This window comes from Canis lupus, chromosome 35 (assembly GCF_011100685.1).
Source record: "Canis lupus familiaris isolate Mischka breed German Shepherd chromosome 35, alternate assembly UU_Cfam_GSD_1.0, whole genome shotgun sequence".
NCBI classification, from domain to species: Eukaryota; Metazoa; Chordata; class Mammalia; order Carnivora; family Canidae; genus Canis; species Canis lupus.
The window spans coordinates 18,261,351-18,287,346 of NC_049256.1; the positions used below are offsets into that span (position 1 = coordinate 18,261,351).

Sequence of the window (25,996 nt, forward strand, 5' to 3'; positions counted from 1 at the left end):
AAAAACATGTTTCTGCTTTACATTTATTTTTAAATGTTAAATTGAAAAATAACTTCTGTAAAGTGCATACATTTTAAGAGCACGGTTCCAGTGGATTTTTAGATAGGCATCCACTTTAATAACCTTGCAGTAAGGCAGACTGTTTACAGCACCCCCGTTCCCAACCCCCACCTCCTTTTAAGAGCATGGCTCAGTGAATTTTCAGATTTGCATACATCTGTTTCACAACTTTGCAGCAAGACAGAATATTTACAGCACCCCAGTTCCCCCTCCCCGCCCCCACTCTCGTCCCCAGGACATCACTCACTATTTAGCAAGTTCTTCTCTTTCCTTCAAAACCACTAAGACACAGCAGTGTTTTTTGGGAGGGGGGGGGGGAGCATTTTAAATCGTGGACTCAGAGAGGTCATTCATTGCCCGACCTCGTGATTCCCAGGTCCCCCACGCGGCTTCCCGAACCGCGTTTCAGGGCGCGGATGGCCGGGCTGCCCACGCTCGTGAGGATGCCCCAGCCGGGACTCGGATCGCAGCAAGCGGCGTGGTGTGTCCCGCACCCTCCGCGCGCCCGGGGCAGCCTACCTCGTGCGCGGCCCGCAGCCTGCAGCCTGCAGCCTGCAGCTTGCAGGCCGCCGCCGCCGTCTCCGGCCCCGCCCCCGCGCACAGGCCCCGCCCCCCGCGCACAGGCCCCGCCCCCGGCCCCGCCCCCGGCGCACAGGCCCCGCCCCCGCCCCCGGCGCCCCGGCTGGCGCAGCGGCGGAAATGGCCAGGGCGGGGCGAGCGCCGCGGCGGAGGCGAAGGCGGGGACCCTACCCCTCCCCGGGCTCGCCGGCTCCTCCCACCCCGGGTCACGCCGTGACAGGGGCGGAAGCGGCGGCGGCGGCGGCGGCGGCGGCCGAGCGGGGGCTGCGGCTCGCGGCGCGGATCCTGCTGTCCTGTGCGCGCGGCGCGCGGCTGCCCGGAGGCGCCGGCGGCCCGGGGCGGCGCGCAGCGTCCCGCCCGCGCTCCCAGGTGCGGCGCACGCGGCTGCGGGGGCGGGCGCGGGGGCGGCGGCGGCTTTCGGGTGACAGCTCGGCACAAAGCGGCTGGGCTGCGGTGCCGGCTGCGCCTCTGCCCGCCGCCCCGCGCGCAGCGCCCCTCGCCCGGGGTGGGAGGCGGACGGGCGCACGACGGGCTGCCCCCGCCCCCCGCTCTCCGCTCTCCGCGGCTTGGGCAGGGGCTGCGGGTCCGAGGCGGGGGGCGGGGGGGATTCCCGGGCTGGCGCGGTGCAGCGGCGGGGTTCCCCGGCTGGCCGCGGGGTGGGGGGTCCTCGCTAGCCCCCGCCGTGCTTCCTTTCTGTGCAGCGGCGCCTTCTCCCCGCGACTCCGTGCACCCCTCCGGCGCGAAGGTGAGCCCCGGAGGCTGCTGCTTCGCGGACTCGGGAGAGGAGACGGGGAGGCTCCTCGGGGAGCGAGGCGGCTGCAGCTGGCGCCGCGGACGTTGGGGCTCCCTCCCCCCGGGGGACTGTCAGCGCCCTGTCACCTGGGGAGTGCCCGCTGGCCGCGGGAGCCGCAGACCGGGGGGCGGGGGCGGCGGCGGGGGCGGGGGGCTCCCGGGTGTGCTCGCGCGCACAGCCCCCAGGTGCGGTCCTAACCCTCGGGCGCAGCCACCACGCGTGCGGACGCGAGCGGCTTTGCCAGGTTGCTGGGGTAACTCCTCCGGGCCTGAGCACCCGGACGGGGCGGCCCGATCGCCGTAGCTGTTAGTCCACAGCCCGGCAGCTGGCAGGTGAAAGAGGAAGGAAGAGAGGCAGGCCCAGCTGTAGCAAGTGAGGGTTCCGTAATGTGGAATCCAGCCGGAGGGAGGCCCAGCCTTCCCGGGGGTGCGGTGCCGGAGAGTGCGGACCCTCCACTTGGGGAGCTGGGCACTCTCCAGGTGCACGCAAGACTCAGGCCTCCTGCATTTTGTTTGTTTATTATTACTACTTTTACATTTTATTTGTTCATGAGACACCCAGAGACAGGGGCGGAAACATAGGCAGAGGGAAAAGCAGGCTCCCAGGGAGCCTGATGTGGGACTGGATCCCAGGATCCCTGGATCACGACCCGAGTCAAAGGCAGAGCCCAACTACTGAGCCACCCAGGTGCACCCCCCCACCCTTTTTAAAAACTCTATTGTAGTGGAAGAAGGGGCAAGAGAGGTTTCTTCAGGAGGTATAGGAGAATACGACTATCAATAATTGCCTTTCAGGCAGAGAAAGTACTCAGTAAAGCATGCAGGCAGTGGACCTGGCTCGGAAAATTTGATTTAATGTAGGTGCAAAAAAAAAAAAAAAAAAAAAAAAAGGTGCTAGTCCTGCTGTATTTTAATAAGTGGCCCAGAGGGAAGTTCTGGTTTGTGTTGTCTCGGAAGAAGTGTCTGTTAGTTTGTCCTTATGTTTAGAAATTATGCCGGTGCCACTGTAAATTTTTATTCCAGTCTGAAGCCTTTTGGGTTCCTTTTTTGGTGAATTCTGTGGTTTTTGAAAAAATATTGTTTAGTAGGCATACTTCAGGAAAAAAGCCTTCAGAATTATTAAAATAGAAATCTAGACATGGATATATCCAGATGTATATTTGTGGCCCCCCCCCCCACCTCCCCGGACCAGAACCTCACTTTTTTTCTTCCTTTGGTCACGTTAGAAGAAAACCAAAGCTATAAGTTTAAAATTAGGAAGATATATGCTTACATAACTATATTGAATATGAAACACATTGATTATATTTAGTTAGGTGTGTTTATCACTTTGAAGAACCAGGTGAGAGCACCTTTAGTATACTCATTTGTTAGCTCCTGTGATCAGTATTTCTAAGATTATATTGAAAAGCACAAAAGTTGTAGTCCTTCCAACTTAAAAAATTTTCCCTTCATCTTCAGCCCCCAAAACCCAGCAACAGTGAAAATACAGAAATTAGTGTCAGAAAATGATGAGGGAATATCACTGTTAATTATATAATTAAAGGTAAAAGTATACTAATGCTAAAAGTATTTTTTTATATTTATATTTTTCCTAGACAACACAGACGTAACAATGGCTTTTATAATTAATGTTTTCCTTTCCTCTTAACCATTTCTGGAGTTGTATAATTCTTCATTGCAATTAAATACATATTTTCCAGTCCACAGTTGGATTAAAATGTTTGTTGAAATTTCCAGAAACTATGCTTTCTTTTGAGCTGCCAGTATTCCTAGGTGACAGGGCTAAATGTTGCATGAAACTTATATTTGGCTGATTATATTTATGTTCCTGAATCCCACATTAGACTCAAATATTTTTGCTGCAATCCTTACATATACATTTGCATACACTATATATATATATATTTATATGTGCTTTGTGAGTCATTTTATGAATCTTGTGAGGTATATATATCATATAAAGAAATTTTTTAGATCAGACAGCCTTTTGAAAATATAAATGTGATCTAGAAAGCCTTTGGGTATAAGAATTATAGGTACACAGTAGTTTTATTCACAGTATTAGTGTTTTATCCAGCAGTATAATGAGCAGTATAGAATCAAAAGCAACTTATTTAATGCATAACTGTAATGCATTTCAGAATATGTATAGGGTTTATGCGTTCATAACTGACATAGTGGTTTTGAGAAAATGGAGACTGAGTCAGAGGAATGTCCTCTTTATCACCAATGTCAAGATTATTCAAAGTCGGTGTAGGTGGTGAACCAAGTTTTCACATGATGTTAATAATCTGTGAAAATGCTCTTATGAATGTTAGTACAACTCACAGATACGAAACAGGATTACAAGGCTTTTCTCCAAAATGAAGATTATATTTGTGAAATTTGTATCATTATACTTTTGCACTTTCAAATTCCTTACTCATAGGTATGTTCTATTTATTTTTCATGCTATCATTTAGAGTGTGAATGTGTGGGTATGTGTAGTAAATTCAACAGATCAGGGAAAGAATTGTGTGATGATTATAAAATCTGTATGTTATTGTGTTCTTATGGTAAGCCTTTTTATTCCTTATTTAACTGAAAATACTAATTTTATGACTCTTAAACTTTCATGGTTACTATGCATTATTTTTCTTATAGATTTTGGTCCTTTTCTTAAATTTTGGTTCTTAATGTTTGTTTAACTGCGCTGCTATTACACTAGTTTGAGAGCTCATAAAATTTTCTGGTAGGCGATACCAGTGACTAACCCAGATTCCTAAACTCAGTAGTGACTGGACAATGTGCCTGAGATTTTACTGAGAGGGAACAAATGAGTTTTCTTTGTAAAGAATAGTAGGATCAAAATTCAGAAGCTTCTAAGATGATAGAGGAACGGAACAAAGATTAGGTGTTTTTTACTCATTGAATCTTATAAACAGCAGTATAATTGGTTTACTGGTCATCTGTGTGGTGGTATTCCTTATTTTTATATTTTTAAATGCGTATTCTAAAGGACAGCATTTATTAAGTACTTATAATATGCCAGGTCTCGGGCTTTAAATAGATTATCTTCTCATACCACTGCTGTGGTACATACTTGCTGTGCTCATTTTATATACAGCAACACTGAGGCTCAGTCATAGATTAAGTGGCTTGCAACCAGTGGCTTCACAATAGGGCAGTCTAACTGCATATGCTCTTGCCTAGTGAACTACGTAATCATTTTGCTCCAGAGTGTTGAAAGTATTACTGTTTACTTATTTAATTTTTTTTAATTTTTTTTTTTTAGGTTTTCTGAAACAATGGCAACACCACGGAGGAGGACAAAGAAAAAAGCATCTTTTGATCATTCTCCAGATAGCCTGCCTTTGAGGAGCTCCGGTAGGCAGGTATTAATCATTTGTTCATTAATGCACCTGTTGGGGTTTTTATTTTTGTTTTTTAAGAGAGAGACAGCAAGCAGAGGTTGGAGGGTGGGGGGAGGCCAGAGGGAGAGGAGAGCAAGAAAGAGAATCCTAAGCAGCCCCTGTACCCTAGTGTGGAGTCCCTCCGATACTGGGCTTGATCTCACCACTTTGAGATCATGACCTGAGTGGAAATCAAGAGTCTGATGCTTAGCCCACTGAGCCACCCAGGTGCCCCAAGTTTTTAAATTTTTAATCTCTACACCCCACATGGGGCTTGAACTTAAAATCCTGAGATCGGGAGTTGTATGCTTTACTGACTGAGCCAGCCCTATGCCCCCCAATGCACCTGTTTTGAATACATGAAATTATTATGATTGGGGCTGAAATATTAGAGATGAGAAGGTATACTTCCAATCCTCAAGGAACTTCTGGCCTAGTGGAGAAATTCCCCTTGGAACAATTGCAGCACAGTGTGATAAAGTGATAGAATGTAGAAAAAAGTACATCTGGCAGAGGGAACCGCAAAGACAAAGGCATAGAGTGTGAATCAGCATGAGCTGTTCAGAGAATCACAGCTGTGTGGTTGCTTCCAGGATATGAGCTGAGGCCAGATCATGCTTGGCTTGGTGTCATTGATAGGAATTTGGACTTGAGCTTGTAGCCGGTTGGGTGCCGTTGGCAGGTTACTTGCTGCCATTTCTTTTCTAGGGCATTTTTTTTTTTTTAAAGAAAGGTATTGAATGCCAAGTCTTTTTAAAAATTATTCAACTTTGGGTGATACCTGGCTTAGTTGGGAGACTGTGCCACTCCTGATGTTGGGGTTGTGAGGTTGAGCCCCATGTCAGGTGTAGAGATGACTTAAATACATATATAAGCTTAAAAAATACATATTCTGTTTTTAAAAATCTGCCGTACTGAGAGGATATCACTGCTCTAATTACACAAAAAAGTCTCGAGACACCTGGGTGGCTAGTGGTTTAGTGCCTGCCTTTAGCCCAGGGCGTGGTCCTGGGATCGAGTCCCACAGGGCTCCTTGCAGGGAGCCTACTTCTCCCTCTGCCTGTGTCTCTGCCTCTCTCTCTGTCTCTCATAAATAAATGAATAAAGTCTTAAAAAAAAAAAAAGAAGAAAATCTCAATTTGAGAGTGGCTTTTGTTTTGAACAGTACAGCTTTTTCCTGAGAGGGGCTCACAAGCGTTTTAGTTCTGTCTTCGGAGACAAGTGCTACTTCTGTGTTTCCAGCAAGTCAAGTTATTTGCAGGCTGCGGTCTCCAGCACTTGCTGTACTGTCAGCCCCTCACCTACTGGCAGGGTGTCATTGATTTTCACAACGTGAAAGTTATTTTGGTCGTGAACCTTCCACCTCCTTCACCCTTGGCTGTTCTGGGGGAATCATGACCTCGGCTGGTTCTTCCTCAGGCGAAGAAAAAAGCAACAGAGACAACAGACGACGACGAGGATGGCGGGTCTGAGAAGAAGTACAGGAGATGCGAGAAGTCAGGCTGCACAGTCGCGTGTCCTGTGTGCTTTGCAAGCGCTTCGGAAAGGTCTGTGCGGAAGGCATGTCTCTTGGCCTCCCTGGGAGAGCATTCTTGGTGGGAGCATCATCCTCCAAGATGGTTTCCCTAAAGATAGAGATACTGTAAGTCCTCTAAGAATAGAGACGCTACACGAGCATTTCGTGCACACCACACACTGTCTGCTTCCCCCATGAGACCGAGTCGTGGCAGCTCTATGTGGCAGCCCATCGGTGTCCTCACATCCCGCCCACTGGGGCTGTACCTCTCCTGGGGTTGAGGGTGTGATGGGGTGAGGGCTGGGCACACAGTAGAGAAGACCCTGAACTCCCCATGGGGACCAGCGTGCGTTCACTTTTCCTGTGCTGCTTCTACCCCTCAGACAACATACCTCCTCTTCCAGTAGCCCTAGGGGGGGTCTCCCCGAAACCGTGAAGCTGCCTGCGCTGTTGTCATTTTTATTGGGATGACCCAAGCATGGCCTTTTACGTCCCGAGCAAACTCTTCAGTTAAGGTTTTGAGCCAATAAAGCCTAGAAAACAAATCCCATTTTTATTTTTTCATCACAGAGGTGGTGGTGTTAGTGTTCACAGTGGAGTTATATTTCAGTCTTTGGCTACATTATTGGCTGGGTGACAGGTTCTGTTTGCCAGAGAGCGTGCTTGACGGTCCGATTCCGGCTGGCTATTCAATATTGAGCCATATGTTATTGCTAGAGACTGCACTTGTCTCTTCCTGCACATGCTGCTTGCAGCAAGCACAGCGACATTCATTGTTTCATGTCATGAAACCCTGTCCTTGCTGCGGGGAGTCTTGATAAAAACTTCTAAGCCCTGGGCCCTTCTGGTGTGTAGCCAGCTAAGTACCAGGGGTCTTTAAGTCCCTGTGTCTACCAGGTATTATTAGAGATCAAACATCCTTTTAGTTCCCCCTGTCATCAACTCTTGGTTGTTAGGATTCTATGTGGAGATAGTACAGGATGGGCTCATAGGATGTGCTTAATACCTGTTTTTTAAAAAGCACAAGGAAATGCTTATTCATTACCAAATCCATATGTTTTTTGCTATTTTCAGATGTGCCAAGAATGGCTACACATCCCGATGGTATCACCTCTCCTGTGGGGAGCATTTCTGTAATGAATGCTTTGACCATTACTACAGAAGGTTTGTTCACCAATTGTTTGAGGTTTCCATGGTGGAGGGGACAGTGGCGGGGGGCCGCAGAAGGGGTCAGACAATTAAGACAGAGCTCCTGGGCTGACCAAATTATTCTAGCTTTCCACCCATGCCTATGCCAACTACAGCTGTGCCAGAACTTTGATGCAGCAGTTGGGTGTGTGCGTGCTACATGTGTGCACGCTTACGGCTCAGAAAGTACTTGCTGTGAGACAGGAACTCTTTGTAGTCTGCAGATTCTAAAAAATCTAGGCATTGCTTTCCTCTTCTGTGGCAGTGTGTGGGGCAGGAATGCAGAGATTTGGGGGAGGATGCTTACAGCCATGGAGCACTGGACAGAGAGGTAGCCATCCCTGTCGGTTAACAGTTTTCCATGGTGAACTAGAAGGAAGGCACCCTTCCTGACCACCTGTTTGTTGGGTGCCCAGATAACTTCCCCTCTCCTTTTGATATGGCTACTTAAGTCCTTTACAAAAGACTTACTAATCTGCCTCCTGTTTTGAAAACCTGCTGAGCTTCTAGATTGATCAATTTATTTTTATTCTTTTTCAGCCACAAGGATGGATATGACAAATATACTACCTGGAAAAAAATATGGACTAGCAATGGGAAAACCGAACCTAGTCCCAAAGCTTTCATGGCAGATCAGCAGCTCCCCTACTGGGTAAAAAAGGAAACGCTGTATTGTCCTAGAAAAACATGTTGAATGAATGGCTGGAATGGGTGAAAATTACTGGTGTTAGGAAATCTGTTATTACACTCATTCTTCTTTCTGGATTTGTTAAAACATCACATATTTTATTTCTGTTGAAAACTTTGATAATTCACATAGTACAAAGAAGATGCTTACAGATCTTATTTAGGATAGAAATTATGCTTTGTATATAATTTTTTTTGTAGCTTTTAGTTTATCGATTTAATTTTCCATGTAGCTGTTCTTGGAAAATATATTTTAGTGGTTGTATATATTAGATAAATATGCCATCATTTAATAAGCAATTTGCTGATTTTAAAAATATTACAGGTAATTTGGAGCTCTTGGACACTTAAAATTTTTTTATTGATGCAAAGTTCACATAACCAAATTAACTATTTTTTTAAAGATTTTATTTATTTATTTGAAAGAGAGAGAGAGAACAGAGGGAGAGGGAGAAGCAGACTCCCTGGTGATCAGAGAGCCCAGTGCAAGGCTTGATCCCAGGATCCTAAGGTCGTGATCTGAGCTGAAGGCAGATGCTTAATCATCTGAGCCACCTAGGCACCCCAAATTAACTATTTTTATTTTTATTTATTTATTTATTCATGAGAGAAAGAGACAGAGACACAGGCAGAGGGAGAAACAGGCTCCCTACAGGGACCCCGATGTAGGACTTGATCCTGGAACTCTGGGTTCAAGCCCCGATCCAAAGGCAGATGCTCAACCACTGAGCCACCCAGGCGCCCCAACTATTTTTATTTTTTTTTATTTTTTATTTTATTTATTTATTTATGTATTTATTTTTATTTATGATAGTCACAGAGAGAGAGACAGAGGCAGAGACAGAGGCGGAGGGAGAAGCAGGCTCCATGCACCGGGAGCCCGACGTGGGATTGGATTCCCGGTCTCCAGGATTGCGCCCTGGGCCAAAGGCAGGCCCTAAACCACTGCGCCACCCAGGGATCCCTATTTTTATTTTTTTAAGTTTTATTTATATAGGTACTCTCCACCCAACATGGGACTTGAGCTCATGACCTCAAGATTGAGTCACATGCTCTTCCCCTGAGCTAGTCAGATGCCCCCAAATTAACTATTTTAGGGTGCATGAGTTAGTAGCACTTAGTACGTTGATAGTATTGTGCAACCAAATGCTAATTTCAAGGCATTTCGTTATTCACAGAGGAAACCTGTGCCCATTGAAACCTGTGCCCATTGAATAGTCACTTTCCATTCCTCCTCCCCCAGCCCCTGGCAACCACTGATCTTTGTTTTTGTGGAGTACCTATTTTGGATGTTTTATATAAAGGAATCATGCAGTATGTGACCTTTCATGACTGACTGCTTTCACATAGCATTATGTTTTTGAGGTTCGTCTATGTTGTAATTCATTCCTTTCCATTGTATGTATGGATTGGTCAGAATTTATCCATTCATCAGTTAATGGACATTTTGGTTGTTTTCACTTTTTAGTTATTGCAGATAGTTGCTGCTCTGGACATTTGTGCATGAATATGAGAATACCTGTTTTCAGTTGTGTTTGGTATATACCTAGGAATAAAATTACTGGGTCATAGAGTAGCTCTTTGAGGGACTGCAAGACTCTTTTCCGTAGCAAATTGCTGCATGGTCTTCATTCCCAACAGCACTGTGTGAGCGTTCAAATTTTGCCACATCCTCACCAACTCTTGTTTTCCATTATTTTGATTCTAGCTATTGTAGTGGGCACGAATGTTAGATTCCCCTAAGTGGGTGTGTCTCATTGTGTTTTTTGACTTGCATTTTCATAATGATTAATGCATTTTTAGTGTGCTTATTGGTCATTTGTTTATCATCTTTGGCGAAATATCTGTGCCAGTCGTTTGCCCATTTAAAAAAATTATTGATTATATTCCCTGTGCTGTACACTTCATTTCTGTGACTAATTTATAACTAGAAGTTTGTATCTCTTAGGTGCCTTCACCTAGTTTAACCCATCACTCTACCCATCTCCTCTCCAGCAACCACCAGTTTGTTCTCTGTATATAAGAGTCTCTTCATATTTTTGTTTGTTCATTTATTTTTTAGGTTCCACATAAAAGCAAAATAATATAGCATTTATCTTTCTCTGACTTACTTAATACAGCTTTCTCTAAGTTCACCCCTGTTGTTACAAGTAGCAAAATCTCATTCTTTTCTATGTTTGTGTTATATTCTGTTGTGTAGATATACACCACTTCTTTATCCATTCATCTAACATTGGACACTTGGGCTGCTTTCATATCTTGGCTATTTTACACAATCCTGCAATAAACATAGAGGGCATATATCTTTTCAAATCAGTGTTTTGTTTTCTCTGGGTAAATGCCCAGTAGTGGAATTACTGGATCATACTGTATTCTGTTTATTTTTTTGAGGAAACTGTATGTTTTCCACAGTGTACCAATTTACATTCTTAAATTTTTTTTTTTTAATTTTTATTTATTTGTGATAGTCACAGAGAGACAGAGAGAGAGAGGCAGAGACACAGGCAGAGGGAGAAGCAGGCTCCATGCACCGGGAGCCTGATGTGGGATTCGATCCCGGGTCTCCAGGATCGCGCCCTGGGCCAAAGGCAGGCGCCAAACCGCTGCGCCACCCAGGGATCCCCAATTTACGTTCTTAAAACAATCCACAAGTGTTCCCTTTCCTCCATATTCTCAGCAACACTTATTTCTTGTCTTTTTAATACTAGCCATTCTGTCAGGTGTAAGGTGATATCTTAATGTGGTTTTGATGTGCATTTCCCTGATAATGAGTGATGTTGAGCATCCTTTCATGTGTCTGTTGGCCAACCATATGTTGTCTTTGGGAAAATGTCTATTCAGGTCCTTTGCCCGTTTTTAATTAGGTTATTTGTTCTTGGGGTTGAGTTGTTGAAGTTCTTTGTATAGTTTGGATATTAACTCTTTGTTGGATACCTCATTTGCAAATATCTTCTGTTCACTGGGGGTTGTCTTTGGGTTTTGTTGATGGTTTCTTCACTGTGCAAAAGCTTTTTATTTTGATGTAATCCCAATGGTTTATTTTGGCTTTTGTTTCCCTTGCCTTAGGAGACACATCCATAAATATGTTGCTAAGGCCAATGTCCAGGAACTTAACTGCCTGTGGTTCCTTTTGGAAATTTTATGGTTTCAGGCCTCACATTTAGATGTTTAATCCATTTTGAGTTTATTTTTGTGTATGATGTAAGAAAGTGGTACAGTTTCATTCTTTGGTATATGGCTGTTCAGTTTTCTCAGCACAGAGACTGCCTTTCCTCCATTGTATTCTATTCCTCTCTATTGTAGATTCATTGATCATATAAGCATGGGTTTATTTCTGGGCTCTTGTGCTCGTACCATACTATTTGGATTACTACAGGATTTTGGTAGCTCCAGTTTTGTTTTTTTGGTTTTTTTCTTTTTTAAAAGATTTTATTTATTTCTTCACAAGAGACAGAGAGAGGCAGAGACACAGGCAGAGGGAGAAGCAGGCTCCATGCAGGGAGCCCAACGTGGGACCTGATCCCAGATTTCCAGGATCATGCCCCGGGCTGAAGGTGGCGCTAAACTGCTGAGCCACCCGGGCTGCCCTCCAGTTTTGTTCCTTCTCAAGATTATTTTGACTATTTGAGGTCTTTTGTAGTTCCATACAAATTTCAGGACTATTTGTTTTAGTTCTATAAAAAATGCTATTGGTGTTTTGATAGAGATTACTTTAAATCTGTAGATTGTTTAGGATATGGATATTTTGGATATTTTAACAATACTACTTCTTTCAATCCATGAGCATCGTTTATCATTCCATTGTGTCATCTTCAGTTTCTTTCGTTAACGTCTTGTAGTTTTCAAGTACAGGTCATTCATTTCCTTGGTTAAGTTTATTCCTAGGTATTTTTATCCTTTTTGGTACAATTGAAAATGGGATTGTTTTCTTAATTTCTATTTCTGGTACTTTATTTTTAGTGCATAGAAACACTGATTTCTATATGTTAACATAATATTCTGCAACTTTCCTGATTTCATTTATTCTAAAAGTTTTTTGATGGAGTCTTTAGAGCTTTCTGTATATAGAATCATGTCATCTGCCAATAGTGACAGTTTTGCTTCTTACCAATTTAGATGCCTTTTACTTCTTTATGCAGTAATCAGACAAGAAAAATAAATAAAAGGCATCTTTTTTAAACAACCCATTTTAAAATTAGGGCTATCTTTTGTTGTTGAGTTGTAAGAGTTTTTTATGTATTCTGGGTCCTAAACCTTTATAATATATGACTTGTGAATATTTTCTCATATAGGTTGCTTTTTCACTTCTTGATAGTGTCTTTTGATGTGCAAAAATTTTTAAAGTGCAGTTGATCCATTTTTGTCTTTTGTTGCTTATGCTTATGGTGTTATATTCAAGAATCCACTGCCAAATCTGAGGTCCTGAAGATTGACTTCTATGTTTTTCCTAAGAGTTTTATCACTTCAGCTCTTCATTTAGATGTTTGATCCATTTTGAGTTAATTTTTTAAAAGATTTATTTGAAAGAGAGAGAGTGCACATGAGCAGGAGGAGGAGCAGAGGGAGAGGGGGAGAGAATCACAAGCAGACTACGAACTGAGTGCAGAGCCTAACACGGGGGTTGATTCATGACCCATGAGATCATGACCTTAGCTGAAGGCAAGAGTCAGATGCTTAACCGAATGAGCCACCCAGGTGCCCTCATTTTGAGTTAATTTTTGTATGTATGTGAAGTAGGGGTCCAACTTTATTCTTTCCATATATATATCTGCACACTTAAAAAAATAAACCTTAGGGCATCCCGGGTGGCTCAGCAGTTTAGTGCCGCCTTCAGCCCAGGGCGTGATCCTGGAGACCCAGGATCGAGTCCCACGTCAGGCTCCCTACATGGAGCCTGCTTCTCCCTCTGCCTGTGTCTCTGCCTCTCTTTCTCTCTCTCCCTCTCTCTCTCTGGGTCTCTCAGGAAAAAATAAAATCTTTAAAAAATAATAATAATAAATATAAAAAAAATAAAAAAATAAACCTTATATTTTGGAATAATCTTAAATTTACAAAAAAAAATCTTAAATTTACAGAAAAATTAAAAGGATAGTAACAGAGACTTCTCATATAGCCTTCATCCAGTTTCTCCTGATATTACCATCTAACAACCATGATGTAAAGCTCAGAAATTAACATTAGTACAGTACTAATAACTACAGACTTTATTTGGATTTCGTCAGTTTTTTCACTAATGTCCTCCTTATTGTTCCAGGATCCAGTTCAGGATACCACATTCATTAAATGTGCATACTTTTCGACTAAATTTAACTGATAATTTCCTTAGGTTAGAGCTGGAAAGCCTTTCTGGCAACAGTAACTTAGGTCCCCTTTGTACTTTCCTGGTGCCTGAGCTAGTATTGAATTGGAAGTCATTACCCTGATGGTATAAAAGTGGATTATATGGGTGGTGGTGATGCAGAGGGGAAGAAAAAAGTGCGTAGTGCAAAAAGGGTTGGTCATCATGTGGAGAATATGGCAGAGTGAGTGGTGGAGGATAGGCATGCTAGTGCAAGATTAGCCAACTCACTGACCTTGACCTATTGCTTTCCATCCAGGTTCAGTGTACAAAACCTGAGTGTAGAAAATGGAGACAGCTTACCAAGGAGATCCATCTTACTCCACATATAGCGAGGACCTACCGATGTGGTATGAAATCAAATACTACTGTTAAGGTATGATTTCTGTTGGTTTTCCTTTAGAATTAATGCATAGATTAATTTAGTTGTTGCTAAATCGTGATTCTAAAGATTTACGTTTTTTTTTAAGGATTAAACAACTTATTTTTAAGAAAATTTGAACTTCTGTTTTGTGTAATTGTGTTTACAATTACTTATTAATAACTTTAAATTTTTCTGTAGTCTCCTGTTTAGTAAATGCTTTTCCTTTGCTGTCATTTCTGGTTTCTCTGTCATTTCCTCTGCTCCCCAGCAAGTTTTCTTTTCTGCTTGGAATTTTGTATCTGCTTGGTCCTCATATCCTTTCTCATGGACATCACCTTATCTCTCTTCTGCTTGAGATAGTGCTCTTGGGACGCTGGGGTGGCTCAGCGATTGAGCGTCTGCCTTTGGCTCATCATGTGATCCCGCGGTACTGGGATCGAGTCCCACATCTGGCTCCCTGCATGGAACCTACTTTTCCCTCTGTCTGTGTCTCTGCCCCTCTCTTTCTCTCATGAATAAAAAAATAAGTAAATCTTAAAAAAAAAAAAGAAAAGAAAAGAAAGAAAGAAAAAGAGAGATAGTGCTCTTGTCAGAGCTCTTCTGTTCCAAGTGTTGGTAAATTTGCTATTGGTCCTTCAATGCTTGCATTGTTCTAAGCCAGGGATCTTCAGACCTTTTTGTGGGAAGGAGGAAACTTTAGGCAGCATTTCCAGCTCTCTTGCCAAAGGTTTTACTGACTGATCAGCATTAGTGTATATTTTTTATTTATTGTGTTGATCATTTTATTGGGGTTGCATCAGTCCACGTATAACAGGACTTCAACTACAGTGCCTTAATCAATTGAGGATTTTATTCTTTTCTCATGATAGCAATTTGGAGATAGCCTGTCCAGGTTGATGTGACTGCCCAGAGAATTCTCCCTTCTAATTTCCAGTCCCACCAGGAGATGGTTGCTGTACCATTAGCCATTGTGTCCAAATTCTAAGCAGAAATGATGAGAAAGGCAAAGGGCAAGATGGGTGTGCCAGCTGAGCTTCTCCCTCTTGTATTGGTAAAAGAGTACCTTTCCAGAAAGTTCCACAGATTTTTTTTTTTTTTTTAAATACAACTCATTGGCTAGAACAGGATCATGCAACTACTACGAACAACCATATAGATAAAGGGAGAGAATCTCTTATAACTGAGCATGTTGCAATATCAAACAAAACCAGTATCCTTTTAGTAAGAAAGAAGGGATGAATAGATATGTTTGGGCATTTAGGAATCTGACATAGTTGATATAATGTGCCTTTTTTTTTTTTTTTTGACATGTGGCAATTCTTAGTGTTTAAAATATGTTTTTTTTTTTTAATATTAGTTTCAGGTATATAATGTAGTGATTCAGGGATCCCTGGGTGGCACAGCGGTTTGGCGCCTGCCTTTGGCCCAGGGCACGATCCTGGAGACCCAGGATCGAATCCCACGTCGGGCTCCCGGTGCATGGAGCCTGCTTCTCCCTCTGCCTGTGTCTCTGCCTCTCTCTCTCTCTCTCTCTCTCTGTGACTATCATAAATAATAAATAAAAATAAAAAAAATATAATGTAGTGATTCAGTAATTCTATACATTACTCGGTGCTCATCATGATAAGTGTCCTCCTTACACCCCATCACCTATTTCACCCCCACCCACCTCCTCTCTGGTGACCCATCAGTTCTGTATAGTTAAGAGTCTATTTCTTGGTTTGTGTCTTTCCCCCTCTTTTTTTCTTTTTCCTGGTTTGTTTTGCTTCTTAAATTCCACCTATGAGTGAAATTATATGGTATTTACCTTTATCTGACTTATTTCACTTAGCATTATTCTCTTTGGCTCTATCTGTGTTGTTGCAAGTAGTGAGATTTTGTTCTTTTTCGTGGCTGAGTAATATTCCAGTGTGTGTGTGTGTGTGTGTGTGTGTGTGTGTGTATCACATATTCTTTGCCCATTCATCTATTGATGGACACTTGGGCTGCTTCCATCAGTTGGCTATTGTAAATAATACTGCAGTAAACATATGTATGCATGTATCCCTTTGAATTACTGTTTTTTATATTTTTTAGATGAATGCCCAGTAGTGGAATTACTGGATCACAGGGTGATTCTGTTTTTAAATTTCTAAGGAACCTAAATACTGCTTTCCACAGTGGCTGCACCAGTTTGCATTCCTACCACCAGTTTAAGAGGGTTCCATTTTCTTCACATCCTTGCCTACACCTGTTGTTTCTTGTGTTTTTGGTTCTAGTCATTCTGACAGGTATAAGGTGATATCTCATTGTAGTTTTGATTTGCATGCCCCTGATGATGAATGATGTTGAGCCTCTTTTCATATGTCTGTTGGCCATCTGGTTGTCATCTTTGGAGAAATGTCTGTTCGTGTTTTCTGATCATTTTTGGTTGGATTATTTGTTTTTTGAGTATTGAGTTGTATCAGTCTTTATATATTTAGGATACTAGCCCTCTTCAGATGAGTCATTTGCAAATATTGTCTCCCATTCAGTAGGTTGCATTTTAGTTTGGTTAATTATGCAGAAGTTTTTTATTTCTATATAGTCCCAGTAGCTTATTTTTGTTTTTGTTTCCCTTGCCTCAGGAGACCTATCTAGAAAATGTTACTATGGCCAATGTAAAAGAAGTTACTGCCACTGTTTTCTCTTCAACAGTCTTTATGGTTTCAGGTCTCACGTTTAATCTTTAGTGTATTTTGAGTTTATTTTTGTGTATGGTGTAAGAAAGAGGCCTTGTTTCATTCTTTGGCATGTAACTGCCCACTTTTGTCAACACCGTTTGTTGAAAAGACTCTCTTTTTCCCATTGGATATTCTTAACTGCTTTGTCAAAGATTAATTGACCATATAATTGTGGGTTCATTTCTCGGTTTTCCATTCTATTCCATTGATCCATATATTTGTTTTTATGCCGGTACCATACCATCTACTGACTATAGCTTTTAATATAACGTGAAGTCCAGAATTGTGATGCCTTCAGCTTCACTTTTCTTTTTCAAGATTGCTTTGGTTCCTCACGGTCTTTTATGGTTCCATGCAAATTTTGTGATTCCTTGTTCCAGCTCTGTGAAAAATGCTGGTGGTGTTTTGATAGGGATTGCATTAAGTGTGTAGATCGCTTTGGGTAGCATGGGCATTTTAACAATATTTGTTCTTTCAATCTGTGAGCATGGAATGTCTGCCCATTTCTTTGTGTCATCTCTCATCAATGTTTTATAGTTTTTAGGGTACAGGCTTTTCTTTGGTTAGGTTTATTCCTAGGTATCTTATTAATTTTGGTGCAGTTGTTAAATGGGATTGATTTCTTAATTTCACTTTTTGGTTCTTCATTATTGGTGTATAGAAATGCAACAGATTTCTATAATTTTGTATCTTCTTCTGACTTTGCTGAATTCATTTATCGGTTCTAGCAGTTTTTTGGTAGAGTCTTTTGATTTTTTTGTATATAGTATCATGTCATCTATCCATAGTGAATGTTTCACTTCTTTCTTACCTATTTGGATGCCTTTTACTTCTTTTTGTTGTTTTGATTGCTGTGGACTTCTGATTCTATGTTGAATAAAAGTGCTGAGAGTGGACATCCCTGTCTTTTCTTGAACTTAGGGGAAATGATCCATTTTTCCCCAGCGAAGATGTGTTAGCTGTGGGTTTTTCATATAAGGCCTTTATTAAGGTATGTTCCCTCTAAATCTGTTTTGTTGAGGGTTTTATCATGAATGGATGTCGTACTTTGTTAAATGGTTTTTCTCCATCTATTGAAATGATAATATAGTTCTTATCCTTTCTCTTACTGATGTGATGCATCACATTGATTTGCAAATATTGAATGACTGTTGCAACCCAGGAATAAATCCCACTTAATCATGGTGAATGATTTTTTTAATGTATTTTTGGATTTGGTTTGCTAATATTTTGTTGAGGATTTTTGCATCTGTGCTTATCAGAGGTATTGGCTGATAGTTCTCTTTGTTACGTCTTTATCTGATTTTGGTATCAGGGTGATAATGCTGGCCTCATAGAATAAATCTGGAAGTTTTCCTTCCTTTTCTTATTTTTGGAAGAGTTTGAGAAGAAAAGGTATTGACTCTAATGTTTGGTAGAATTTACCTGTGAAGCCATCTGGTTCTGGACTTCTGTTTATTAGGAGTTATTATTATTATTATTGATTCCGTTTCTTTGCTGGTTATTGGTCTGTTCAAATTTTGTGTTTCTTCCTGTTTCTGTTATGATAGGTCATATATTTATCCATTTCTTCCAGGTTGTCCAGTTTGTTGGCATATTTTTTATATTATAAAATTGCAATTGTTTATATTTCTGTGCTGTTGGTTTTTATTTCTCCTCTCTCATTTGTGATTTTATTTGAGTCCTTTCTCTTTTTTTCTTGAAGAGTCTGGCTAAACATCTGTCAATTTTACTGTTTGTTTTTTTTCCCCCAAAGAACCAGCTCCTGGTCTCACTGATCTGTTCTGTTATCTTTTTTAGTTTTTGTATCATTTATTTCTGCTCTAATCTTTATTTTTGCCTTCCTTCTGCTGGCTTCAAGTTTCATTTGTTATTTTTCTAGCTCCTTTAGGTGTAAGGTTAGGCTTTTTGAGATTTTTCTTCCTGAAGTGGGGCTCTATTGCTAGATACTACCCTCTTAGGACTCCTTTTGCTATGTCCCAGAGGTTTAAATCATCATATTTCCATTTTCATGTACTTTTGAAATTTCTTGTTGTATTTCCTGGTTGACCCATTCATTGTTTAATAGCATGTTATGTAACCTCCATGTATTTATGCTCTTTCCAGACTTTTTCTTGTGGTTGACTTCTAGTTTCATAGCATTATGGTCAAAAAAGATGTGTGGTATGACTTTGATCTTTTTAAATTTGTTGAGGCTTGTTTTGTGGTCTAATATGTGATCTATTCTGGAGAACATTCCATGTGCACGTGAAAAGAATGTGTATTTTGCTGCATTAGGATGAAATGTTCTAAATATATCTCTTAAGGGTTGAGACACTGTTGTCATACTGTTCCAGTATAACATTCAAAGCCATTGTTCCCTTGTTGACTTTCTGTTTAGATAATCTGTTTGTTGATATAAGTTAGATTACAGTCCCCTACTATTTTTGTATTATCGTCTATTCCTTTATGTTTGTTATTAACTGTTTTATGTATTTGGGTGCTCCTGTGTTAGGTGCATAAATATTTTTTAAAAGATTTTATTATTTATTTAAAAGAGTGAGAGAGCAAGCAGGGGAGGGGCAAAAGGAAAGGGAGAGGCAGAAAATCTCAAGCAGGCTCTGAGCTGAGCAAGGAGTCCAACATGGGGCTCAACCCCATGACCCTGAGACCATGACCTGAGCCAAAACCAATAGTCGGACACTTGGGCAGCCCCGGTGGCTCAGTGGTTTAGCACCGCCTTCAGCCCGGGGTGTGATCCTGGAGATCTGGGATCGAGTCCCATGTCGGGCTCCCTGCATGGAGCGTGCTTCTCCCTCTGCCTGTATCTCTGCCCCTCCCTCCCTCCTCTCTCTCTCTCTCTCTCTCTGTTTCTCATAAATAAATAAAATCTTAAGTGTCCAACTAGTCTTTTTTTTTTTTTTTAACAGACTGAGCCACCCTGGCACCGCAGGTGCATAAACATTTACAGTTGTTACATTTTCTTGTTTGATTGTCCCCTTTATTATATTGTCCTTCTTTGTCTCTTATTATAGGCTTTCTTTTAAAGTCTATTTTTCTGAAATATTGCTACTCCAGTTTCTTTTGCCATCCATTTGCAGAATAAATGTTTCTCCATCCCTCCCTTAAATCTACAGGTGTTTTTAGGTCTAAAATAAGTCTTTCGTAGATGGCATATACACAGTCTTGTTTTTTAATCCATTCTGTCACCCTGTGTCTTTTGATTGGTGCATTTAGTTCATTTACATTCAGTGTCATTATTGATAGATATGTATTTATTGCCATTTAATTACTTGTTTTTTTGTTAGTTTCTGAAGATTTCCTCTGACCCTTTCTTGTCTTTTTCATGGTTTTTTGGTTTTCTTTAGAGATATATTTGGATTTCTTTCTCTTCATGCTGTGCATATTTGTTAGTGGTTTTTGATTTGTGGTTACTATTAGGTTTGTATATAACCTCTTCCTCATACAGCAGTCTGTATTAAGCTGATGATCATTTAGGTTTGAACCCATTCTTTTCTCCTGTCTTCCCTACGTTTTAGGTATAGGGTGTCATATTTTACATCCTTTTATTTCATGTGTTCATTGATTTTTTTACAGAAATACTCATTTTTGCTGTGTGTGTGTTTCCTACCCCCATACAGTGATTTTTTGGTCTTTCTTTTCCACTCAAAGAGTCCCTTTTAATATTACCTACTAGGCTAGTTTAGTGGTCACAAACTCCTGTAGGTTTTGTTTGGGAAACTCTTTGTCTCTTCTATTCTGAATGATAGCCTTGCTGGAAAGAGTATTCTTGGCTGCAGGTGTTTCCCATTCAGCACTTTGAATATATCATGCCACTCCCCTGGCTTGGAAAGTTTCTGCTGAGAACTCCACAGACAGCTTTATGGGGTTTCCTTTCCATATAACTGTTTTTGTTTATATTACGGCCTTTAATATTTTTCCTTATCACTATATTTGTCATCTAATTACAATATGTCTTGGTGTAGATCTGCTTTTGTTGATTTTATTGGAGGTTCTCTTTGCCTCCTAGATCTAGATATCTCTTTCCCAGATTAGGGAAGTTCAGCTATTCTTTTTTTGATCAGATTTTATTTATTTATTATTTATTTGATAGCATGCGAGCGTGCTGGGGGTAGCGAGAAGGACAAGCTGACTCCACAGTGAGTGCAGAGTCCCATGTGGGGCTTAACCCCATGACTCTGAGACCATGACCTGAGCTGAAACTAAGAGTAGGAATCTTTTTTTTTTTTTTTTTTAAGAGTAGGATTCTTAACCATCTGAGCCACCCAGGTGCTCCTCAGCTATTATTTCTTCAAGTAAATTCTCTTCTCTCTCTCCTTCTTCTGAGACTCCTATAATCTGAACATTACTACATTTGATGGAGTTGCTGAGTTGTCTAAGTCTATTCTTGTTTTGCATAATTCTTTTTTTTTTTTCACCTTGATTACTTTTCATTACTCTGTCTTCTACATTACTGATTCTTTCCTCTGCGTCTTGCATCCTGTTCATTCCATCAGATGTGTTTCTCATTTCACTCTGTGTTATTCCTTTTCTCTGTGTCAAAGGTCTCAGTGTTCTTTACTCTTTTCTCAAACTCGGTGAGTATCCTTATGATCATTGCTTTAAATTTTCTGTCAGGCAGGTTACTTATATCTGTGTCCCTTAGAACTCTGGCTGTTGCATGGTCCTTTAATTTGGGGCAGTTTCCTCTGTCTTCTCATCTTGTCTAAGTCTCTGTGCCTGTTTTTCTGTTAGGAAAACCAGCTACATTTGTTCTTGACGGTAATGGCCTTTTGAAGAAGAGGTCCTATAGTGCCCTGCCATGCAGTATTTCCTGTTCCCCAGGGTCTGGTACTTCTGGGAGTATCTCCAGTGTGTGCTGGGAGTGTTCTGCAGTTGTGTCATGGCCACCTCCTCCTTCAGACCAGCCCTCTTTGCCTGGTGGGAGCAGTGTTTGGTTCCTGGCCTGATGTGGTACATTTTTTAAATTCATTCATTCATTCATTCATTCCAACGTGGTGCATTTTAACTAGATGTGTTTTGGTCTGCTTGTGAAATGGGAGCTGTTATCCCTGCCACCAGAACTGAGGTCTTGCAAAACTCCAGAGTGGGGAGATGTGGTGTGGGAAGGGGTTTGCGCTGGCCTGTGGGAGTAATGGGCCTGCCATGCTGGGATTGAGGCACACATGACTGGGAAGGTTGGTTCCCCTGGAACACAGGGCTGGTGTGAGGCTTGACATAGGTGAGTTGCATAGCAAGTGTTGGCACTGGCCTGGCTCCTGCAAGTGGCTCTGTGTTAATGCTGAGGATGAGCAAGAGAAATGGCTCCTGCCATTTCCTTTGTTCCCAGAGGGATGTCTCCAGGATCTCTACTTCTCTGGGACTTCGTCTGAGATGAGGAATAAACCTTCCCACTTTGTATCCCACATGCTCTTTGGGTCACTGTTTTTTCTTTTTTTCTGGGGGGGGGGGGGGGTCACTGTTTTTTCCATGCTGCATGTCCAAGGGCTGTTGGTCCTCCCCCCCCTGCTCTCTAACAGCAGCCCTGATACCCTCTGGGTTGTATCCCAGCCCACCCCACTGACCTTTAGAACTCTAGGCTTTAAGTCCTGCTGGGTTGCAAGAACTTGGCCCTCCTTTGTGCTCTCCTGTGTGCTCATTTGACTCTTGCTCTTCTCCTTGACCATGGCTCCCTCTCTGCTGCAGTGGTCAGGATCCATTTCTCTTCCAGGCCACATCCATCTCTGCACTTCTACCTTCTTCAGTGTGGCCTTTTCTTATGGAGTTTGTTCTGCCAGTCTTCAGATCAATTTCTGGAGTACTTAGGATTATTTGATAGGTACCTAGTTTTATTCATGGGATGAGGCAAGCCTAGGGACCTCCTACTCTGCTGCCATCTTCCCCTCTGAAAATAAAGTTTTATTGGAATACAGCCATGCTCATTCATTATGTATTATCTATGGCCGCTTTCCTGCTAAGGAGTTGTGATGTAGACTATATGTTGCATGGAATTTAAAATATTTACCATCTGGCCCTTTACAGAAAATGTTTCCCAACCTCTCATCTGATCCATGAGCATGGTATATCTCCATCTTTTCAGGGTCTTTAATTTCTCTCCAGAGTGTTTTTTTTTTTTTCTAGTTTGCACTGAGGTGTCTTTCGTTAAATTTATTAAGATATTTTGCTTTATCTAAGTAGAATTTATTTTTAACTTTATTTTTAAGTCGTTTGTTGTAATTGTATAGAAATACAATTTACTTATATGTATTGACTTTATATCGAGAGACTTTCTTGAAGACACTTACTAGATTTCAAAGATCTTCTTGTATATTCCTTTGGGTTTTTTACAGTCATAGGCCCTGTGAATTAAGACTCTTGCTTTTGGGATCCCTGGGTGGCTCAGCGGTTTAGCACCTGCCTCTGGCTCAGGGCGTGATCTTGGAGTCCCGGGATCAAGTCCCACATCAGGCTCCCTGCATGGAGCCTGCTTCTCCCTCTGCCTGTGTTTCTGCCTCTATCTCTCTCTGTGTCTCTCATAAATAAAATTTCTTAAAAAAAAAAAAAGACTCTTGCTTTTTAAAAAAACTTATCTTTGGCTCTTCTTTTTCCCTTATTACGTTAGTCAGGACTATCAGTACGGACTTGAGTAGAAGTTGGACAACAGAGATCTTTTCTTGTTCTTGACTTAGGAGGAACGTGTTCAGTATTTTATTATTATATATAGTGCTGACTGTAGCTTTTCACAGCTATCTTTTGTCAGACTGAGTAAGTCCCTCTCCCTAGTTTGCAGAGAACATTTTATTATGAATGGATGTTGGATTTTGTCAAAAATTTTCTCTTCATCTTGTATGATGATCATGTGGGTTTTTCTCATTTAATCTATTAATGTGATGAATTGCACGGATTCTAGCATGTTGGAACAACTTTATGCTCCTGGGTGGGGGGAAATCCTACTTGTTCTTAATATATTGTCCTTTACTGCTCATATTTTGTTGTAGAATTCTGCACCTGTGTTCATGATGAATACTAGTCATTTCCTCTTGTAATATCCTTGTCAGGTTCTGATATCCAGGTTATGCTGGCTTCATAAGACATTGATAAGTATATCCTCCTTCTCTATTTTGTTAGAGTCTGTGTGAGATTGATACTTGTTTTTTACTGTTTGGTATAATTCAGTAGTGAATACATTGGACTAGTTTTCTTTGTGAGAAGTTTTGAAATGATTCAAATTCAGTGTATTTAACAGATATATGGCTATTCACATGGTTTATTCTACCAATTTTAGGTAACTGTGTCTTGTGGGTTTTTAAAGTTTTTTTTAAGATTTTATTTATTTTTTATTTATTCAGAGAGAGAGAGCGAGAGAGAGAGGCAGAGAGACAGGCAGAAGGAGAAGGCTCCATGCAGGCTCCATGCAGGGAGCCCGACGTGGGACTCGATCCCGGTTCCCCGGGATCATGCCCTGGACTGAAGGTGGCGCTAAACCGCTGAGCCACCCAGGCTGCCCTTTTCAAGTTTTTTTAATTAAATTTTTTTTTTTTTTTTTTTTTTTTTTTAAGAAAGAGAACATGTGCATGCAGGCGGTGGGGGCAGGGGCAGAGAAAAGGGAGAGTGAGAATCCTAAGCAAGCTCCATGCCCAGCATGGAGCCCAATGCAGGGCTAGATCTTACTACCTGAACCAAAATCAAGGATGCTTAACTGACTTAAGTCACCCAAGGTACCCCTAATTATTTATTTATTAATTTTTTAATTTTTAAGTAATCTTTACAGTGCAGGGCTCAAACTCAACAACTGAAGATCAAGAGTTATATGCTCTACCCACTGGCCAGACAGGTGCCTCTAGACAGTTGTGGGTTTTTTTTTTTTTTTAATATTTTATTTATTCGTGAGAGATGGAGAGAGAGGCAGAGACACAGGCAGAGGGAGAAGCAGGCTCCATGCAGGGATCCCGATGTGGGACTCGATCCCGGAACCCCGGGATCACACCCTAAGACAGATGCTCAACCACTGAGCCACCCAGGCATCCCCAACAGTTGTGTTTTTGAAGAAATTTGTTTATTTCATCTACATTGTCAAATTTGTTAGAGTTGTTAGTGCTGTTCCCATTTCTTCTTTTAGGATCTGTGGTGGAATCCCTATTTTATTTTTGATGTTGGCAGTTTGGGAGTGAAGGGTGGTATGTACAGATCTAAGCCTAGGACCAGGGTCTTGCAATGAGCAAGTCTTGTTCTGAAACCTTTCAGGTTAGCCCTAATTGGCGCTCAGGCTGAACCTTCGGAGCAGAAGCCCTCTCTGCAGGATAGGAGAGAAAAACAAGGGAGAGGGCTGATGTTGGGGGACTGGGTAACTCATTTTCTAGACTTAGTGGGTACAGGGATGGGAATTGGGGTTTGAGTAGTGAAGGCACACGAGCATGTCCTGCAAGCTGTTCAGTATTGTGGTTGCACTGAATGTAACAACTAGCACCTGTGGTCCAGATGATTTCTCAAGTGGATTTCTCCTTTTTCTTTTCTTTTCTTTTCTTTTCTTTTCTTTTCTTTTCTTTTCTTTTCTTTTCTTTTCTTTTCTTTTCTTTTCTTTTCTTTTTTCTTTTTCCTTCTTTCCTTTCCTTTTTTTCTTTTTCTTTTTCTCTTCTCTTCTCTTCTCTTCTCTTCTCTTCTCTTCTCTTCTTGATTTTATTTATCTGACAGAGCCCCAGAGAGCACATGTTGGGGGGAGGGGAACAGCAGAAGGAGCAGGAGAAGCAGATTCCCCACTGAACAGGGAACCAGATGCAGGCTGGATTCCAGGACCCTGGGATCATGACCTGATCCAAAGGCAGATGCTCAACCAACTGAGCCACGCAGGTGCCCTGAATTTCATTATAATACTGAAGGAGAGCTCAGCCGGGGAGCAGTCAAAAATAGCAGGCTGGTTTTTTTTTTTTTTTTTTTTTTTTTCAGGCTGTTTTAATAGATACTAGCCTTGGGGCATTTTAACCCCACCTGTTTTTCTGAAGATTTCAAATAATTGTTTTAAAGATGAAACAAATATCTTGGATGACTTGCATAATAATGTTTATGTGGCTAAACAGTAGGTGTGTTTTACATACAAAGTTTATATGAAAATCATTTTGTCCCGGCCATGGTTTAACTGGGTTTGGAGTTATCCATCATCCCTCTTCTCTTTTACGTGAGATAACAGAAAGTACAATTTTGACTTCGTTTCTACTAATTCTTCAGATCATTTGTGTCCCTTTTCTCCTTTATGTGATTTTTCTTCCCGTGGTCACTGTCTCTTTCATGTTCTTCAACTTAAGCTGCTTTTGAAAAGCCTAAGGTTTTCTTTAAAGTGAGCTTGTTTTTAGAAAAATGACGTATGGGGAGCCCTGGTGGCTCAGCGATTTAGCCCCGTCT

General features: G+C 41.5%; 1 protein-coding gene across 2 annotated transcripts in view; it reads left to right on the top strand.

Annotated features, from left to right (window-relative positions):
- Window positions 1-957: 957 nt before the first annotated feature.
- Window positions 958-25,996, top strand: part of KDM1B (lysine demethylase 1B) — a 60,245-nt gene continuing 35,206 nt past the window's right edge. The window contains exons 1-6 of one of the 2 annotated variants that reach the window (XM_038584247.1): window positions 958-1,008; window positions 4,709-4,808; window positions 6,246-6,373; window positions 7,417-7,506; window positions 8,071-8,182; window positions 13,815-13,931. In XM_038584247.1, the coding sequence (XP_038440175.1) occupies window positions 4,722-4,808; window positions 6,246-6,373; window positions 7,417-7,506; window positions 8,071-8,182; window positions 13,815-13,931 (534 nt within the window). In that variant the 5' untranslated portion in view covers window positions 958-1,008; window positions 4,709-4,721. Of the gene's footprint in view, window positions 1,009-1,334; window positions 1,385-4,708; window positions 4,809-6,245; window positions 6,374-7,416; window positions 7,507-8,070; window positions 8,183-13,814; window positions 13,932-25,996 lie in introns of those variants that run through there. The other variant, XM_038584248.1, reaches the window with a different exon arrangement.